This window comes from Marmota monax, unplaced genomic scaffold, assembly GCF_021218885.2.
Source record: "Marmota monax isolate L192 unplaced genomic scaffold, Marmota_monax_Labrador192_F-V1.1 WCK01_AAM20220418_F8-fsc00128, whole genome shotgun sequence".
NCBI lineage: Eukaryota > Metazoa > Chordata > Mammalia > Rodentia > Sciuridae > Marmota > Marmota monax.
In genome coordinates, this window is record NW_026693452.1 from 4,276,795 (window position 1) to 4,298,115 (window position 21,321).

At 39.6% G+C, this 21,321-nt stretch overlaps 1 protein-coding gene across 2 annotated transcripts in view; it reads right to left on the reverse strand.

Annotated features, from left to right (window-relative positions):
* Nucleotides 1-10,409: 10,409 nt before the first annotated feature.
* Gpat3 (glycerol-3-phosphate acyltransferase 3) overlaps nucleotides 10,410-21,321 on the reverse strand; it is a 67,783-nt gene continuing 56,871 nt past the window's right edge. For both annotated transcript variants that reach the window (XM_046457689.2, XM_046457688.2), the window contains exons 8-13: nucleotides 20,474-20,589; nucleotides 17,065-17,120; nucleotides 16,014-16,099; nucleotides 15,127-15,255; nucleotides 14,305-14,384; nucleotides 10,410-11,623 (exon numbers count right to left, since the gene is read on the reverse strand). In XM_046457689.2, coding sequence (XP_046313645.1) covers nucleotides 11,512-11,623; nucleotides 14,305-14,384; nucleotides 15,127-15,255; nucleotides 16,014-16,099; nucleotides 17,065-17,120; nucleotides 20,474-20,589 — 579 coding nt within the window. In that variant the 3' untranslated portion in view covers nucleotides 10,410-11,511. The remainder of the gene's footprint in view (nucleotides 11,624-14,304; nucleotides 14,385-15,126; nucleotides 15,256-16,013; nucleotides 16,100-17,064; nucleotides 17,121-20,473; nucleotides 20,590-21,321) is intronic.

The window sequence follows — 21,321 nt, forward strand, 5'->3', positions numbered from 1 at the left end:
CAAAAGCAAGATGCTAAGCAACTTAGTGAGACCCTGTCTCTAAATAAAATACAAAAAAAGGCTGGGGATGTGGCTCAGTGACCCAATGCCTGAGTTCAATCCCCAAAACAACAACACAAAAAAAAAACTATAGCTAAAAAAATAGTTGTGTGTGTGTACATATGTGCATAGATATATGTATGTGTAGGTATACAAATATGCATACTACAGACATACATATCACATATATACTGTACATGTAAATTTGCAAAACCATCTATTTTAGGACTTTTTCATTTGTAACTGACTGTATCTGTAAACTCAATTTATTAATTTCAAACCCAACTTACCATCTAGCTTAATGGGAGAAAAGACTGTATTGATTATTCTGTCTTGAAAGTCAGAGGGTTTTCAGATTTCAGGCATTGTGAGACTATCACCAGGAGACTCTCATTATCTCTCCCCTTTCCTCAGTGTTGGTCTCATCCTCAGAAGGTGCTTTTCCTATGGCAGCAAAGGTGACCCTCAGGATCTTTGTATCTGCATAGTTCTTAGCACATAGAATCTCAGAAGAATAACAACCTCTTATTGGGGCAAAGCTAAGGTGAGCTCCACATGGTGGTAGGAAGGCCATCATGAGCCAGAGCAGTGTCAGGGCCTGTGCAGAGATCTCCGTGGAGGAAGGCTGCCCAGTGCAGAGCACCAGAGCCCAAGCAGGTGAAGCAAGAGAATCTGCACTGAGTGATGAGGGCATCTTTATTGGGAGGGCACAGCCTGACATGGGGACTGGTCTTTCCTGATCAGAGTAAGAAAAACATTCATGGAAGAGGTGGTTCAGCATGTGCAGACACTGAGTGAGATGAAGCAGGTGCCCGAGGGAAGGAGGGTGGCCCCAGGCAAGGACGTTGTTTGTAAATAAGTAACCATATCAAAGATGAGGAACTGGGTTCCTCACTGACTGATAAGGGACTTACAAAGGGAGAGAACCATGAGAACACTCATGGTTTTAAAAACAGATGCTAATATAGAGATGATAACCATTAATAAACACAGACATAGATGACAGATCAGAAAGAGATGTTGACAACAATAGATAGATGCAAATAGAAATGACTGACAAGCTAGAGATCACAGTGACAGCCGGCACAGTGGCACACACCTGCAATCCCAGCAACTTGGGAAGCTGAGGGGGACGATCACAAATTTGAAGCCCGTATTGGAAACTTAGCAAGATCCTGTCTTAAAATTTAAAAACAAAAATGAAAGAAGGACTGGGGATGTAGCTCAGTAGTAGAGCACCAAAGGTTCCAGCCTCAATACCAGAAAAAAAAAAAAAGAGAGAGATTAATGTTAAAGAGACAGATATGCACAACAGGTATAGATAATAAGTAAATAAACATTGTTGATAGATGATAGATAAGTAGACAAAATAGATATGTGTTTGTGTTTGTGTGTGTGTGTGTGTGTATACACACATGCACATATATTTCCAAACTCTGCCCACTGATAGTATGCGGAAGTAGGAATACCCCAGAAGCAATACACACACTAGTATTCAAATCTTGGCTTCTAACGACATTCCCCACTGAAAGAAACAGGGGTCCCTGAGGCAACAATCAATTTGGGGGCTGGGGCAAAGAAAGTACAAGACAAGCATGAAACACATTTTTCCCCATATTTTTATATTGGTGCATTGTAATCATACATAATGGTGGAATTTGTTGTTACATATTCTTACAGGCACACAATATAACAATATATTGGCCAGTATCATTTCCCAGTATTTAACCATTTTCTTCCCTCCTCCCCCAGCCCTTGGTACCTCCTCTATTCTCTTGATGCCTTCAATTTTCAGAGCATGGAACATCTTGTGCATAAAAGAAAAGACCTAAAATAATGGGGATATGTCACAAGGACACAGAAACCAGTCCACGGGGGGCTCCATAAGCCAAACTGGGGCAAATTTAACAAAATAAATAACAGTGGTAATGGATTTTGAGGGGGAGGTAACCAGCGATTGAACCCAGGCATGCCTAATCCCTGAGCCACATTCCCAGCCCTTTAAAAGAAATTTTTGTAGTTGTTGATGGACAGCATGCCTTTATTTTATTTGTTTATTTTTTTATACTGGGCTAAGGATCAAATCCAGTGCCTCACACATGCTAAGCAAGCACTCTGCCACTGAGCTACAGCCCCAGCCCTCCCCAGCCCTCACCAGTCCTTTTTATATTTCATTTACAGAGAGGGTCTCACTGAGTTGCTTAGCATCTTGATAAGTTTCTGAGGCTGGCTTTGAACTTGCAATCCTCCTACCTCAGCCTCTGGAGCCACTGGGATTATAGGTGTGCGCCACAGCACCTCACTTGGTGGTAACGGATTTAAATCCATTAAATAAAATTTTTAAAACCATAAGTCCATACTGTTATAAAATAAAATAAATTAATAAATTAAAAGTTTCCTTTTCTTGGTACCAAGGATTTGAACCCAGGAGTGCTTAACCATGGAGCCATATCCCCAACCTGCCCCCACCCTCTATTTCTTTCTCTCGATAGATAGATATGTTTTTTTTAAGAGATGGTCTCACTGAGTTGCTTAGGGCCTCCATAAGTTGGTGAGGCTGGGTTTGAACTCACGATCCTCCTGCCTCAAGCCTTGAGTCTCTGGGATTACAAGCATGCAACACTGTGCCAGGCAAAATAAAAATTTGATGGTATGCTTCCATAGTTTCAAGTATCTCCTTCCAAATGACTCATTAACAAGTGAAAAAGAAAAAGTTTCAGTGGCATAGCTCAGTAGTCACCACCTATTATAAGCTGAATTGTGTCCCCTAGAATTCATATGTTAAAGTCCTAACCCCTAGTACCTCAGACTGCCATGATATTTGGAGACAGGGCCTTTAAAGAGCTGATCAGGGTAAAACGATAAAAGTGGGCTCTCATCCAATATGAACTGTGTCCTTACAAGAAAGGACATCAGGAAACACAGACCAGGGGAAAAGCATGTGAGCTAGGAGACATTCATTTAAGAGCCAAGGAGGAAGGCCTAAGAGGAACCAGCTCTGCCAACACCTAGATCTCAGACGTCCGGCCTCCAGGACTTTGAGGAAATAAGTTTTGATGTTGAAGCCAGCCAGCCTGTGGTATTTTATTACGGCAGCCCGAGCTGACCAATACCCAACCTTAATCAAATACTCAGAGTGAACATCCTCAGTGGTAGGCAAATCCAAGAGCAAATCCAGTAACAGCACTTCTTGTTATTCCTGCCAAAGATGCACAGCCTGACTCTAACCAGGAGAACACACAGGAACATCCAAATTAAAGAAACTGCTAAAAATAACTGCCCTGTAATTCTTAAAATCCTCAAGTTCATGAAGGTCAAAGAAGGACTGAGAAATAATCACAAATATACCTGTTCTTTGACAAATGTTGATCAAACTTATAGTGTCATAGGAGATACATACAGCAAATATATAAACATTTAGGTATATGTATATCTAAATTTAGAAATAAATGCTAATGGAAGAGAAGCAGAATAAGGGTTTAGGGAGTGAAAGGGGCTGCTGTTTTAGGTCAGATGACCAGGGAAGGCCTCTGAGAAGGGAATATTTGAGTAGAGAAATGAACGAAAAGGGAATTTTGCAAGTATCTAGAAGATCATTCCCAGATGAAGCAGCAAGTGTCAAGGTCCTGAGACAAGAATATATTTATTGGTTTGAAAAATGAGCAAAAAGTTCACAATGACGACAGAAAGTGAGCCAGGGAAAGCATGATAGAAATCAGGCTGAAGGGGGCTGGGGTTGTGGCTCAGTGGTACAGTGCCCTGGGTTCGGTCCTCAGCACCACAAAATAAATAAATAAATAATAAAATAAAGATATCGTGTCCAACTACAACTAAAAAATAAATATTTTAAAAAGAAAGAAGGGTGAAGGAATGACCTACAGTCGGCTTGTATTAAGACTTTGAATATCAGGGTAAGGAATTTAATCTTGACCTTGAATGTCATAGGAAGCCACTGGAGAGTTTTGAAAGTGGAAGTGACATGATTCAATTTATGATTTTAAATTATCACATTAGCTGCTGCTTACCAAATAAACTTTTTTGGCAGCATAAGTGGAGGCAGGAAGATTAGCCCAGGGAGGTTTAGTGTGGCCCGGATGAGAAATGATAGGGGTGGTAATGGTAGAGGGGGAGGAAATGGCTCCAAAAACATGATCAGAGAATTCAGAGGCAAAAGGTCTGTGACTATAAACAACGCTCTCCTATTCGTATTTTTGTCTGAGGGCTGAGAGGAGGACAATGCATACACAGAACAGAGAATCCACTCACCTGCACTCTCCCTCACTATCAAAGAGCTCTTGTCATATTGCTCAGCCATGAAGAAGAATGACTTTATGACATTTGCCAGTAGCTGGATGGATCTGGCGATTACCATGCTAACTGAAATAAGCCAATTCTGAAAAACCAAAAGTCGAATGTTCTCTCTGATGTGTGTATGCTAACATACAACAAGAGGGGAGAGAAAGAATAGAAGCTCAGTGGATCAGACAAAGGGGAATGAAGGAAGAGAGAGGGGATGGGAATAGGAAAGACAGTAGAACGAGTTGGACATAGCTTTCCTGTGTTCATAGATGAATATGCAACCAGTGTAACTCCACATCATGTACAACCACAAGGATGGGATCCTAATTAGAAAAAGTTATACTCCATGTGTGTACATATGTCAAAATACACTCTACTGTCAGGTATATATAAAATGAACAAATTTTAAAAGTGGAAAACAAAAAGAGCACTTGTCTACAAAGCACCTGTGGGGCCTCCCTTCCTTGACACTTCCAACCCCACGTCAACCACTTCTGCACACACACAGCACTTTGTCCCTGGACCAAATGAAGGCTGCAGGCTTCCTCGTACAGTTATTGCTGTTTATTTTCTACTTCCAGATTCCAAGCTCCCCAAAGGGCAGATTCCTGTCTTGGTCAACATAAAATCTTAACACTGACAGAGCCAGAATCGTGGTGTGCATTGCATAAAACGGGTGAATGTCTAACCAGGTAATTGTTAGATGTAAGCATTTTTCAAAGACAGGTATTAGACCAAGGAGTTTACTGGGTGAAGGTATGTTATCTCAAATATTTGTCACTCTATTGGCTACCAAATTTCTGCAGAACCTATTAGATAAGACAACATTTCCAGGGTCATTTCTCTGCAGGACCCAAACAAGATTCTAATTCTGAAGGAACAATTTTCAAACCTGCTCACAATCAGTGCTGAAAATTCCTTCCAGTTCGGAAGTTTGGCAGAGTTCACTTGTGCCTGACTGAGCAAGAACCCAATGTCAGGGCTGCCTGTATCAAAAGATAGTTGCTATAATAAACAGGCTTTCACTGGGCACAGAAGCCTTCAGAGAGATTAGATTCCCTCCCTGCTCTTATTCACACATTTTGATCCATTCACACTCATTCTAGCTGTAAGGGGAATATACTCTTCAGCTAACTCTTCAGAAAGTGTGCCTAGGCCTTTTACTACCCCAGGCTTACAGGAAAAATTTTAAAATCCTCCATAAACTGTTTCATCTAAACATGATTGATTCCCTTGATTTTTCTTATTTTCCAATCTGCTGCAGGGTATTTCCACAAGTCTAAGGGCTTTGTCTATTTTTGACATTGTTGTGTCCATACTTTGTCATTTCTTTGTCATTGTTGACTTTGTATAGTCTGGAGCTCAGAGGGATCTGAAATATTTTACCTCACCAAAATAGGATACACATATGCTATCCTCTCATTTTTTGGTTTGATTTAATTTAATTTTATTTTTTGGAGTTTGTAGTTGGACACAATACCTTTATTTATGTATTTACTTATTTATATGTGGTGCTGAGGATCAAACCTAGGGCCTCAAAAGAGCTCTCTTGAGCATCTTTTCCAGATAGGGCCTAGGCCAGCAAGTAGTCAGAATTGCTATATTCCACTTACAACAGCAGGGGGCACCTATTACAGGGATTTAGGATACGTCCCCCCACCCAGCCCCATTTAAGGGTCATAAAAGACCTTGATGGGATCCTCACCCCAGGGCTATAACATGAGCTGCCAGAAAACTTACCACTTACCCAGAATGCCAAAAAAGGCACTCACCCTCAGAATCCATAAGCTGCCTTCTTGCTATGGAGTCAGGTATTCTCTATCAATGCTAAAAACCTCACAGCTTTTCCTTGCTTGGTCCATATCTTCCTTATAAATCACTTCATCTGCCAGTACAGTGGCACACACCTATAATCCCATGAATAGGGAGGCTGAGGCAGGAGGACCACAAGTTCAAGGCCAGCCTCAGCAATTTGGTGAGTCCTTTAGCAACTTAGCACGAACCTGTCTCAAAATAAAATTTTTAAAAAGACTAGTATGTAGTTCCCATGGCAAATCGCTCCTGAATTCAATCCCTAGTGCGATCAAAATTTTCTTTTTTGAAAAAAAATTCATTTAATTTTTAAAAATCCAGAGAAATATTTAAATTACAAATAGTAATAACAATATATGAGAGCAAAAGCATTACTTTTTATATTAATAGAATGCCTTTAAACCAGGCACAGTGGTGCATGCCTGTAATCCCAGCGGCTCAGGAGGCTGAGGCATGGGGAATCTCAAGTTCAAAGCCAGCCTTAGCAACTTAACTAGGCCCTAAGCAACTCAGTAAGACCCTGTCTCTTAAATAAAACACAAAAAGGGCTGGGATGTGGCTCAGTGGTTAAACATCCCTGGGTTCAATCCCTGGTACCACCACCACCACCACCACCACAACAAAATGGCTTTAATCTAAAAACAATCAGAGAGGCTTTTTAAAAATTTACAATGGATAAAAGAAAATTCTGTGTACTTCTACAAACTAGAAAGAGTTAGGACTGCTCAAGCCAGGGTCTGAGGGAGATGAGGTCCCAGAGAGGAAAGCAGAGTAAGGGGCCAGCACTTGGCTTTTACCTTACCACAACTGGCCAAACCAGGCAAACTTGAGTTTCTAGATCATTAAGGGCCTAAGGCAAAAAAGACAGACTGAAAGGCCAGTTTGAGGTGGGAAGCCCAAGACACTTCCTTTGAAGGGGGACTCTCAAAGGACTACGAGAGAAGATCATCCATCCCCCACTTCAGACATGAGCACAGTAAATGGCTTGTCAGACCTTAGTGCTGAGTGAAAGGGAAAAATAATTTTCCTCTAAGGATTTAAAACCACTTGGCAATTAAAAAGAATGAACTACTTATAAACACAACATGGATTAACCTCAAAAACATTATGCAGAGAATTCAAAACCACAAGACAGCCTTTGTTTGGGTTTGCAGGCTAAGTAAGGTCTCTCACATTTACATGGCCAAATAAACTTCAAGCCAATAATTTAGTTTAAAGTAATCCTGGATGGATACTGACCTTGTGCTCACATGGGTGAACTATACAGGGTGAAGGGCCAGAGAGTAAATATTTGCGGTTTTGTGGGCCAAAGGGCAACTGCACAACTTTGCTATTGTAAGGCAAAAGCAGATAGAGATCTACATTGACAAATGGGTGCAGCTGTCTTCCAACAAAAGTTTATTTACAAAACAGGTGGAGGGCAGGATTGGGCCCATGGGCTGTAGTTTACCAATCCTTATTGTAGAATCCTGAGAGAAGAAGATAAAATTCCAAAAAAAAAAAAACTGAGCATCATGAAAATACTCTAAACACACAAATAAATAAGACTCCATGACCAAGAAGCAACAGAAAAAAGGCACAAAATAAGACGATAAAAGGGGAAGAACCAAAGAGGAAGTAGTGAAATTCTGGGTAAACATAGACCATACCCAATGACAAGGCTGATGACGTCAACAGGGGCAGTGTCAATTCGTGGGATTACAATTCATGATATCATAATATCACGTACATTGAGGGGAGATGGCTGAAATTCAAGTTCTAAGATCCTTATATTTTTCAGGAGAGTTAGGAAAATGATTGACTTTAGACTACAACAAGCATGCAAGTCGAAATTTTTAAAGTAGCAGCATGATAAAAATAAGGCTATTAATCTCCAATTCACATAGATAAAATAAGTGGAAGTAGTAATAAATTCAAAAGGGAAGAAGAAAAAAATAGAAGAGAAAGCACAAAATAAGATGATAAAATAAATCCAAATATGTTCTTATATTAGACTTCAATGTTGCTCTCTCACAACTGATGGGTTGTATAAAATGGCACATCAGTTTTGAAAATGGTTCGATGGTGTCTATGTTAAAATTGGGTATGCTGATACCCTACCATGCAGCTATCCTAATGCCACTAAACAATAGACTAGAGAAACTCTTGTGAGCGTCCATCAAGAAACATACAGAAGCATGTTTACAAAACAGTTTGAAAAAAAATCCTAACATCTGTCAAGATAATTAGAATAAGAAAATGACTTTTCCTGCCTTTGGGGATACAGTCAAGTTCTACTTATTAGTCTGGGTAATGAGTACACAGGTATTTGTTGTTACATTGCCCTTAAAGTGGACCTGCTTACTTTCACATACACTTTTGTATTTTCTATTTTCTTTTTTACCATCAATAAAAAGACAAGGGAAAATCAGATAAGTGTAAAAGCTGAGAAGCCAATAAGTACCAGAGCCACAACTACAGCATGTTTTGACTATCCTATTACCTTTATCATCATTGAGAAAATGATAATACCAAATACTAATAGAATCCACTAGGAACATGTGTTAAAAACCAAAAGCAAATCAGGTATAATGCTGCAAGCCTGTAATCCCAACTACTAGGGAGGCTGAAGAAGTTCAAGGCCAGCCCCCGCAGCAACTTAGCCAGAATTTGTCTCTAAAAAAAGGAGGGGGGTGCTGGGGATGTAACCCAGAGCACCCCTGTCAAAGCCTCTTCACTCATACCGCAAATAAAAAGAGCACACTTTTGTCAACATTATTATTAGGGACGCCAATCTACAGTACCAATCCCATACCCCAGCCTTGCCCCTACCTCCCATCACAACCTACTCTGTCCAATCAGGAGGTGGTTTAGGTCAATAATAAGATGTTTCAGAAACAAAGACTGAGAGCAGCTGTGACCCCAAAAGGTAGTCCTCATGATCACATACTATCTGTGATTACAAGAAACCAACAAACATTATATGTTAAGGTATCAACAGAATGCGCAAAGTGCCACATGCACATGGAGAGGGTGGTCAGGCCACGAAGATGATGTTGACTATGGCTTGGGAAGTTGTTTATACAGGAAAACCTTCCTGGAGACTGTCCTTTGCACCCAACTGCCATTCAGAACCATTTCCCTGTGCTCTTGAGTGTATTTACTGCTTCACACATGACTGCTCATCTAACCCCAGCATGTGCCATGGCATTTCAGAAGCCACTGGCACTCCTAAACCTTGTTGTGTGTACTTACGGCCTACAGCCAGGACAAAGAGTCAGAAAGAAGTCGGGGCGCGGGAGGGTAATCTCAAGGCTCAGTTCATCAATCTATGCAAGGATTAGATGGAATGATGCTGATGAGATTTTTCTACCAAATCCTGTCTACCCTTGATATCTCACTACAATCATTGTCCTGAAAACTCAAGAGTACTAAACTCTATAGACACAAGACTTCCAAAGTGGGAATCTTGAGCTAAATCTGATCAAGACTTGCTTTCCAGAAACATGTTTTCAATAAAATGACAAATGCAAGCAACTTGAAAATTCACTGTGTACATCAAAGACCTACAGGAAGAGAAAGTTCCGACCAAGCTAGCATCAGACTGCCCAATGAATACACAACAGCTTTGTTGTTTTCATGGTGCTTAGACACATCCGTGTCCAAACAAAATACCATTAGCTATTTTATTAGCTTTTCTGAGAAGTGAGCTAATAAAATAGATCTCTTAATTCAAGCTATATTGAATATGAAAAGAAGAAAAAGGAACTTTTCTGAGGGAAAAAAACAAATAAAACAAAGGGTCATCTCAACATATTTGAATTTGATGATTCCTGGTCAAGATCACCCCAACAGTGTGAAGAAGAGGCAACAGAGAAAGAGAGTGGGGATATGAGAACAGAAAGGTGCTGACCATGAGGAAAACCTGTTTACAAATTTTTCTTTGGGATCAAATCCTACTAGCTAGATGAGAAGAGTACACACTGATGGGGCCATGCCAGGCCTGCCTGGCTAGTCTTTTAGGTGTAATTGTCTGGGTTCACCTGCAAAATATCTTAAGTCTGGGACTTTGTTCAAGGGCAGAGTCCACAGGGCCAGACTCCAAATAATTAAAAGGGGAAAAAAAGACTAGTGGCTGATGTTCTAGTTTCCTAAGTGTTCCACTCCAATAAAATCTGAGTATGTCACTGAAATGAAAACAATCCTTGTTTATAAGAAGAAGGAATTTAATTCACTCAAAACCAGAAGGTAGAGGGGAGGAGGAAATAATGCAACATATGTTTAAAAATATAAAATTTATTTATGTTCATGGTAAGACAGTTCACATTCTGTACAAGGTTACCAGGAGAGATAATACTCAAGAGTTTACAGTGGTATTATATTGCTTTCCAACATTGCTTATGCTATTTGAGTTAGGGAATGCTTATTTCCCCCCTTTAAAAATATTTAAGGCTCAGTTTCCAAAAGGTAATGATACCACTTGTTTTTCTGCTTAAAAGACCAGGAAGATCTGAGAATAAACCACTAAGGGTGGGAGGGTGAAGGGCGGCTTTCACTCATTCATACTGAAGATACCCAATGTGACTTTTTTTTAAGGTTCCTTATATTTGAAAATGTGTTTGGTTACAAAAACAAACAAGTTGGTAGATGGAAGGGGATCTTTAGCATACACACAAGAAAAACTAACTAAGCTATTAATCACCATTGCTGGTTGAAATGTGTTGTGAGTCTCCTTTACATAAATACACACACACCTTTACTTCCACTCAATTTTTCTTTGGTGAAGCTTACCAAATAGTATTCCTGTCCCAACACACTAGTGAAAAAATAATTTATACTTCCTTTTGGCTTTCTGGTCAGGTCACCACAAAGTTGTCCTTCACCCTAAAATACAATGTTCCATTTTTCTTTTCAACTTTGCGGTAACACAGAACCCCAATGGTAACCTCACATTGTTGTGTGATCCCCATTGTGTAAGTGAGAAAAAGCAAATTGTGGACACAGATAGTTGGGATAGTTTCCAAGAATTTACCCTATGAACGAGGTTCAAATACTCCCTAGAAGCACTTGTCCCTATAAAAATATTTCATTCAATCACCAATGACACCATCATTTTACAAAAGGCAGAATCTGTTTTGCCTCAGTCAACTACCTTACAATTCATGAGGCTAGTGCTCCAACAGCCTCAGGAAAGCCACAACAGGTCACCTATTGGTTCTGCCTCTGGCATAAAGAGGTAGAGACAATCATCCTGTAGAAAATATTAACAATAAACAAAACAAAATAATAAAATGAAACAAACCCCCCTCCCCAAAAAACACTTCACTTCTAAGGTAGTTCTGGGAAGCCAAGTTTATCTACAGGGTAGCATCAGGGGTGGCCTCAGTCTGATTCCAAGTTGGGAGATCCGTTGCCCACAATCATTTTGCTATAATTCTTCTGCTGCTCTTCCTTAAAGGTGTCCTTCACCTTTGCTCTCTTCAGCCCTCCATCCCTGGGAGAAGAAAGGTAAATTATAAAAGATATTCTCTGGTAATGATGTAGAAGGGTCACGTGTTAATATTGTATCATGGCACTTAGGCAACTGGTCAGCAAGGGGGCAAAGGGCCCTGGATCTGGAAGCAGGCAGACCACATTTCAACCTCAATCTACCAATACACATTATTTTAAGGAAGGACGACCTCCCTAATGTTTGGTTAAAGCAAAGAAAGATACGTCCTCTACTTAGTTTCTTTTTAGAAGTTAGGGCTGCTGCATTCAATATTTGAATTAAAACCTGGATTATGAAAACCAGGATTTATTTCTCTATTTTTTTTTCCTTAAGGAAAACAAATATTGTTTTTTCATCCACCTGTGTCTTACTGGAAAACTATACAAACGTTTTAAAATATACCCACAAGAAATGGTAAGAATGATGTGTATATGTGTGCAGATACACAAGTTAATCATTATTTAAATCTAATCCCATGTTTATTAAGATTTGTTCCTAGACAAACACTATATTTCTAGTATCTGCAATTTACCATGTTCCAAACAGACTTGGGCTAAAAACAACGAAATCATAAATTGCATCCCACCAGCAGTTAGTCTCTAAGAAAGCATCATCCCCTCATTCAGAGCCTGTGAATCTCCCCAGAGTGGTGAATCGCCTGGGTTAAGAGGACTCTTCCTGCCTTTCCTTCTCTGGACTACTCAAAGAAACAACAAACTGAAGAGCTGGGAAGAAACAGGGGGCCACCCTCTCTCTACAGTTCTAATTCTTAGATTTTAACTGTTAGGCGCAGTGCAGACTGAGAGGCGCTTACTTTATACTGTGAATGTTTAATTTTTCACCCCGTTAGCACCAGTGTTTACCAAGGGCTTTCTGATGGTGATGAGTGATCACAGGTTAGCTAATGAACTCGATGCCATGAGAACAGAACTTGACCTCCATGCAGACGACTGCCTGAGACCAGCACAAAGTTCTGGCTTGTAAAGTCAAACCTAAGGGACAGCCACTAGCAAGCCCTCAATTTAAATGTAGACCACAGTCCACAAACTGCGCAGAGGGGTCAGTTGTGGGAAGTTTCCATGAAATGAAAAACATCTTTAGGTCCCCAGGATTGTCCATAAAGCCTTTTTTATCCAAATGAATTGCCTCTAGCTAATTCATAGCATTTGCATGAATTCTGAACAGTGTGAGCTAAGGAAGGGAAGGAGAGTCAGAAGGACCTTTCTCCTTCTGTGAGGTCCAGGATAAAAATGAGCAAAAATTTGAAGTTAGAGATGTTTGTCTATGAGAAGCCTGACATTATTTTTGTATACCTCTCCTTCCAAACACCCAAACACCCAGTAAACCTCACGCTGCTCTAAGTACCCCAACCGTGAGGTGTTACCTCTAGAGACTTCAGTCTTCCTCTATTCCCCTTTAAAATGGCAGGAAATTAGTTCTTAAGAAAAAAAAAAAGCAATAGCTATATGTAAGAACCAGTTTAAGATCACACAACAGTTTTCATTCAATCTACAAAAAAAAATGTCAATTTAGCCAGGCATGATTACATGCACAACTGTAATCCCAACAACTTGGGAAGCTGAGGCAGGAGGATCATAGGTTTGAGGCCAGTCTCAGCAATTTAGCAAGGCCCTAAGCAACATCGTGAGGCCCTGTCTCAAAACAAAAAATAAAAAGGGCTGGGGATATTGCTCAGTGAGTGCTCCTCAGTTCAATCCCTGCTACCAAAAAAAAAAAAAAAAAAAAAAAAGACCCCACTAGACAGAGCTTGTGTGCTCCTTTCATCTCTCTCTCGCTCTCGCTCTCTCTCTCTGATTGCACAAAGAGGTCATGTCAATGAGGGGAGAAAGCAGCCCTTTGCACCACAAAAGGAGACCCTCACCAGAAATGGCCACATGGCAGCATCTATAACTGTGAGAAAATAAATCTCTGCTATTTAAGACACTCAGTCTATGGTATTTTGTTATGGCAGCCCAAGCTAACTAATATACTCAACTGTATTCAGTCATTCTCAAACAAACAAAAAATGAAAGCCATATAGTCACCCTAACTAAAATATCTCACTCATTTCCTTTCTTTCAAGTTTTTAAGGTTTTCTTTAATATAGTTATAAATGGAATTAAGTATGAGCAAGCTTGTCTGTAGCTCCTTGCCTCACCCTCAAATCCATTCTACATTTCTTCTTCAATAAAAGAACCCTACATTCTAGCTAAGGACATGGCCACCTACAACAAAGACTACATTCCCCAACTTCCTTTGCAGCATATATAGGCATACAACTTGAGCCCTAGCCTACTGATACAAGTGTAAGTAGCAGGTCCAACTTGCAGTGTGTGCTCTTAAAGATGGGTGAATCCCTGTTTTCAAATTTCTTCCTGCTGGCCATTTGAGTATTCACTAGGTAGATTCGGAGCAGTCATCTTAGACCATAAATTAGAAGCACTTCTTGAAGATGGTGGAGCAACACAGATTGAGCTGTTGTACCCCCCAGGACTGTCCACATTTAAGTGAGAAAGATAAACTTCTATATTAGTTAAGCCATTGTTATTTTGTATAAACCACACTCACTTTTGGCTTAGCCTGTAGCTAAATAAGTAACATTAACAGTGATTTTTAAAATTTAAAAATAATAATAATAATAATGATAATAATAATAATAATAAAACTCTTGAAAAATTTCTTACCAGGGAAGTTCAGTCAGTCCTCCTTGTACTGCAATAGCAGACTTAACCCTGTTAGCAAACTGGACTGCATCTTCTCCTTCCTGGTTGGAAAAAAAAATATGTACACATTTAGGGTATAGAATTTTTAAATAACACCTTAAAATGTCTCATAATCATTTATATTTGTTTTAAAATATAAGATTCATATTTCAGCTCAAATACTTTCTATTCTGAGTCAAGCATAACAAGTATCATTTATTCTATCAAGAAAATACAGTGTTTTATTAATTTTTGAATCATGAGTATATCTTTAATATTTTTTTATTACTTTTACCCAAAATATAACATTCCATATTATCTGTAGGCTCAATAAACCAAAAACAATTGTAAAACTTTTACGGAAAAGAGTCTCTCAATATAAACTGGCTTGAATTAAAGAGCACTAAACACAGTATTTTAAAAAACAGCTAGGTGCATTGGTGCACACCTATGGTCCCAGCGACTGTGGTGGGAGGATTGCAAGTTGGAGGCCAGCCTCAGCAACTTTGCTAGGCCCTAAGCAACTTAGTGAAACACTGTCTCAAAATAAAACACAAAAAGGGCTGGGGATTGTGGCTCAGGGTACAGCACCCCTAGGTTCAGTCCCCATTACTCCCCTGAAGGAAGGAAGGAAGGAAAGAAGGAAGGAAGAAGGGAGGGAGGGAGGGAGGGAGGGGAAAGAAAGAAAAACTAATTGCTGAGAAAGCAGAAAGGCATGATGAGAACGATGAAGACACCTGGGGTTTTTTTTTGCCTTTATCTGATTAGACAAAGCACCAAGACCAAGTGTTATCTAAGAAATACCTCTTTAGTCATGGGGGGCATGTACCACACATCACAGACGATGGCCCAACTGGTCATCATGCGAAGTAAGTAGCTCACCATGTTGTACTTACTGCTGTTCCAAAATGCATCCCCAAATTGAGGGTTATACTGAGAAAAAAAGAAAAGAAAACATATCCCAATTACAAACCAAGCAGTGGCTTCTCTTATTCAACTCAACGTTTTTAAGGGCAGGCCAAACAACTCTATCAGAACCCCACTTTCCTTCAATTCTTTTTGATAGAACTGATCACAAAAACTTTACCAGGCCATCTAACACCGACTAAAGCAGACTAATTTTCTAAATAGAGTACCAGAACATGGCAAAAAGAGGGTTATTTATGTGCCTATTAAATATCTGTCTCCATATGTAACTGGAAGGTCATTGAAAGCAGAGGCAGTGTCTGTTCTGATTAGCACTAAATCCTTAGCACTTAACATAGCTACACACACACACAAACACACACACACACACACACACACATATATAGGAACACAGAGACAGAGCACGTGACAGTAAATGGGGCAGAGAGTAAAGAACTGATGAATCTGAGTAGAGTATGCCAGTTTCCTCATTCTTGAAATTTTAAAATTTGTAATTATATCAATAAAGTCATCCATCTAAGGCTTTTTTAAGAAATCTGTTTTAGCCAGGCACAGTGGTGCACACCTATAATCCCAGCGGCTCTGGAGGCTGAGGCAGGAAGATCACAAGCTCAAAGCCAGCCTCAGCAACTTAGTGAGGCCCTAAGCAATTTTGTAAGAATCTGTCCCTAAATAAAATATAAAAAGGGTTGGAGATTTTGCTCAGTGGCTAAGCACCCCTGGGTTTAATCCCTGGTACTAAAAAAAGAAAAAATATGTTTTACCTTAATTGCAACTGGATGTATGGTTCCTCCAATTTCAAAACTTCCCTTTTTAAACATCATGACTGAAGTATTATTGATGCAGGTTCCTGCAAGGGTGGATAGGAGTGGGGAGGTTAGTCATCTTTTTAAATAAATTTTAAAATGAATTACTTTTAAAAAATTGTTTTAAGCTGGGTGCAGTGGTGCACACCTGTAATCACAGCGTCTTGGAAGGGTGAAGCAGGAGGGCAGTGAGTTCAAAGCCAGTCTCAGCAAAAGTGAGATGCTAAGCAACTTAGTGAGACTCTGTCTCTAAATAAAATACAGATTAGGCCTGGAGATATGGCTCAGTGATCGAGTGCCCCTGCCCCCTGAATTCGATCCCTGGTATCCACCCCCACAAAATATTAAATATTAAATATATATATGTGTGTGTGTGTGTGTGTGTGTGTGTTGTAGATGGACACATGGACACAATACCTTTATTTTATTCATTTATTTGTTTTTTATGTGGAGCTGAGGATCAAACCCAGTGTCTCATATGTGCTGGGCAAACACTCTACCACTGAGCCACAACCCCAGTGCCAAGGAATTACTTTTATATAAAATACTTTAAAATAGCAAATGACAGGCATTCTAATACCATTTCACAAATCCATCCCTGCTTAAAGGAGTAAATAAACTTAAACGCTAATAGTTCTAAGCAGATTCATAATAACAAACTTTTACTTTACTATTAAATATTTATAAGTACAACTTCTCTGCAACAGGTGACAACTTTGATATAAAATACTACCCTTAAAATGACAGATAATACCTTTCTAAGTTTATGACCCAGAAATATTTTTAAAATAAAAAAGGGATCCCCAGCAGCACAAAATATAAATACAATAAAGTAAAAAAAAAAAAAAAGTAGCATGACTCCTATCAACTCAAAAGAAAGCAGAAAATGAATAGCTCCAAAGGTCATCCCATCCTAGACTGAGAACGCCAATCCCAGAGTAACTATTCCTCACACTCCTGATCGTTTGTTGTTATCAATGATAGTTTGGCAGGCAGTCTCTGCTCTTACCTTCAGGAAAGATTAATATGGGTAGTTTTTTCTTATCAGCAATGTGTTCTTTTAGTCTGCAGAGAAAAACAAGGAATCAAAATTCTGTCTTTAAAAGCAATCATGAAATTCATATGGAAAAATAAAAGACCCAGAATAGCAAAAACAATGCTAAGCAGGAAGTGTGAATCAGGCGGTATAGCGATACCAGACTTCAAACTATACTACAGAGCAATAGTAACAAAAACAGCATGGTACTGGTACCAAAACAGGCGGGTGGACCAATGGTACAGAATAGAGGACACAGAAACCAATCCACAAAACTACAACTATCTTATATTTGATAAAGGGGCTAAAAGCATGCAATGGAGGAAGGATAGCATCTTCAACAAATGGTGCTGGGAAAACTGGAAATCCATATGCAACAAAATGAAACTGAATCCCTTTCTCTCGCCATGCACAAAAGTGAATTCAAAATGGATCAAGGAACTTGATATCAAATCAGAGACGCGCCGTCTGATAGAAGAAAAGGTTGGCTACGATCTACAGTCGGTGGGGTCGGGCTCCAAATTCCTCAATAGGACACCCATAGCACAAAAGTTAATAACTAGAATCAACAAATGGGACTTACTCAAACTAAAAAGTTTTTTTCTCAGCAAAAGAAACAATAAGAGAGGTAAATAGGGAGCCTACACCCTGGGAACAAATCTTTACTCCTCACACTTCAGATAGAGCCCTAATATCCAGAGTATACAAAGAACTCAAAAAATTAGACAATAAGAGAACAAACAACCCAATCAACAAATGGGCCAAGGACCTGAACAGACACTTCTCAGAGGAGGACATACAGTCAATCAACAAGTACATGAAAAAATGCTCAACATCTCTAGCTGTCAGAGAAATGCAAGTCAAAACCACCCTAAGATACCATCTCACTCCAGTTAGATTGGCAGCCATTAGGAAGTCAAACAACAACAAGTGCTGGCGAGGATGTGGGGAAAAGGGTACACTTGTACATTGCTGGTGGGACTGCAGATTGGTGCAGCCAATTTGGAAAGCAGTATGGAGATTTCTTGGAAAGCTGGGAATGGAGCCACCATTTGACCCAGCTATTCCCCTTCTTGGTCTATTCCCTAAAGACCTAAAAAGAGCATGCTACAGGGACACTGCTACATCGATGTTCATAGCAGCACAGTTCACAATAGCAAGACTGTGGAACCAACCTAGATGCCCTTCAATAGACGAATGGACAAAAAAAATGTGGCATTTATACGCAATGGAGTATTACTCTGCATTAAAAAATGACAAAATCATAGAATTTACAGGGAAATGGATGGCATTAGAGCAGATTATGCTAAGTGAAGCTAGCCAATCCCTAAAAAACAAATGCCAAATGTCTTCTTTGATATAAGGAGAGTAACTAAGATCAGAGTAGGGACGAAGAGCAGGAGAAGAAGATTAACATTTAACAGGGATGAGAGGTGGGAGGGAAAGGGAGAGAGAAGGGAAATTGCATGGTAATGGAAGGAGACCCTCAGGGTTATACAGTGGAGGGGGTAGAGAGAGAGGAGGGGAGGGGAGGGGAGAGGTGGGGAGGGGGGAGGGTGGAGGATGGGAAAGGCAGCGGAGCACAACAGACACTAGTATGGCAATATGTAAATCAATGGATGTGTAACTGATGTGATTCTGCAATCTGTGTATGGGGTGAAGGTGGGAGTTCATAACCCACTTGAATCAAAGTGTGGAATATGATATGTCAAGAAATTTGTAATGTTTTGAACAATCCACAATAAAAAATTTAAAAAAAAAAATTCTGTCTTTAAAAACGGAGTCCTTTTTGGTATTCTTCACACTCTATTAGTGTGAAAAAAAATGTAAAGCAAAAAGGAGAAAGGAAATAAGAAATTAGGAAAGGAAACAAGCTCAAGTTGTTCCCTTTCTTTAAAAGTGTATGAAGATCTACACTATTTCAATTTCTCTAATTTCAAAGTGAATGATTTTCAATGCCTTTTGCCCACTATTAAAAAGCAACTCTAGGGGCTGGGGAGGTAGCTTAGAGGTAGAGCACTTGCCTAGCAAGTGTTAGGTCCTGGGTTCAATCCCCAGTGTTGCAGGGGGTGGGAAGGTAGTGAACTCTAGACAGTCATGTGACAGGGGGTCACCATGTCATAGCTTTCTGTTGTTCTCCATGTACTTACATTTCTTCATCTGAAAATGGAAATATTGATAACTATCTACATTATGGCTCTTAAGCAAGAGACTCCTTAAATGAGTCAGGCTGAACTTTTCTATGAAATTCATACCATAAAGCTGAGAGAGATTGACATCCTTCCAGGCTTAAAGCCTGTCCTCCTTGCAGTTGGCCCTGTATTCCCAACTCTACTCATCAGAAGTTGGGAAAGGCTGAGGTACAGAGATCCAGCTGCCAGAGAGTCCCATTGCTAAATAATCTCAAGATAGGGAACACTTTCCAACCTGAAGCAGATTTCAACAAGTACTTTTCATTTAAGAGCATGGGCCACCTTTGTGTTTACGGGAGCAATGACCAGAAAGCCTTCAGTTAAAACCCTTGGGCAAAAAGCTGTTTCCCAGCCAAAGTTTCTGGTAGCTCCTTTCCAGCCCTAACCCCAGAGATTCTTTCTTCTGCCTTTCCATAACGATCTTCTGTAGTTTGGATAAGTGCCCCTAAAGACTCACATATGAAAGTCGGTTGCCAGTCTGTGGCACTATTGGGTAGAGGAACTTTTAGGAGGTGGGACTTAGCAGGAGGAAGTTAGGTCATTGGGGTCCCGCTCTTGAAAGAGATACTGGGACCCTGGACTCTCCACTCCCTTTTGATTCCCAGTTGCCATGAAGTGAACAGGTTTCTTCCGCCATGTGCTTCTGCCATGATGTACTGTGCTGCCACAGACCCAAAGCAACAAGGCCAGAAACCTCAGAAACCATGAACCAAAATAAATCTTTTCTTTATTAAGTTGATTATCTCAGGGGTTTTGCCATAATGAATTAACAAAAGATCATTAGCTCCTTCTATAGCTGGATTTAAGTCCTAGCAGTCATTCAGCTAACAATCAATTATCTGTTTATTCAGCAAATAGGGATCAATTATTTTAATTTCAAGGAAGTAATTTTGAATTTTCAAAAATTCAGTAACTGGACTGTTGTCAACATCAGTATAGTGACTATACCTAAGTCATGGCAAAATAGACATAAGAGCTTTCTAATACCATCCTATATCTCATCGTCTCTTCAGAATTTTTTTTTTTTTAATCATGGTAAGTAACTCACCAGGAAAAAAAAAAAAAAACTCAGATAGGGCTCTATGTGTTTTAGTTTTGACCCATAGTGAGCTCTGTCTTCTTTGGCCAAAAGACCCAAATTCATCTGTTTTATGCTACCCAAATGAATACTGAGTCATCTCACTACTTACCTCTTAGTAACCAGGTGTCGATCCTTCATTTCTGAGCGTTCAAACCAGACATGTGGACAAGCCTTTACCATAGCTCTCTGAATAATTCCCATCAGTCCACCATGAACCTGGCCAACCTAGAAGTACCATGAGAAAAAAAATAATAATAAAGTCAAAGCTCTCCAAAGAAAGCTTTATTTACTTATTTATTTAGTTAACTACCAATACATTTCTATTTCCTGCTCAGAGGCAAGATTAGTTGCCTTCTACTGACTGAAATTTTTAGTGTGATCAAAGCATTTGTAAGGCCATATGTAAGCAAAAATATTCTTTATTAGCAGCTTTTAATTATAAGTCATGTTGCTACACCCTAGATATTCTCTAGTTTTCAAAAACAGAGGTGCTTCAACTTAGTCAAGGTTAGAGAAATACAAATTAAAACTTTTCTGAAATACCATTTTAAGCCCCTCAAACTGACAAAGATTTAACAGCTTAACAGTTCACTCTGATGCAAGGCTATGGGAAACAGGCACTCACACTGCCCAGGGAAAGGAGAGAGGATTATAGCACCAATGGAAGAAATGTGGCAACATCTACTGAGATCACATATTCATTTATCCTTCGTGTTAATAATTCCTCTTCTAGGAATTCAACCTGAAGATACACATTCAAATAAATGAAAACACATATGCACTACCCATGTTGACAGCAGCATAGTTCACAATTACCAAACTATGGAACCAGCCTATGTCTATCAATAGAGGAATGGATAAAGAAGAATATTCGGCACATATATACAATTAGGTTTTATTCTGTCAAAAAGAATGAAATTATGCCAGGCGTGATGGTGCGCACCTGTAATCCCAGCG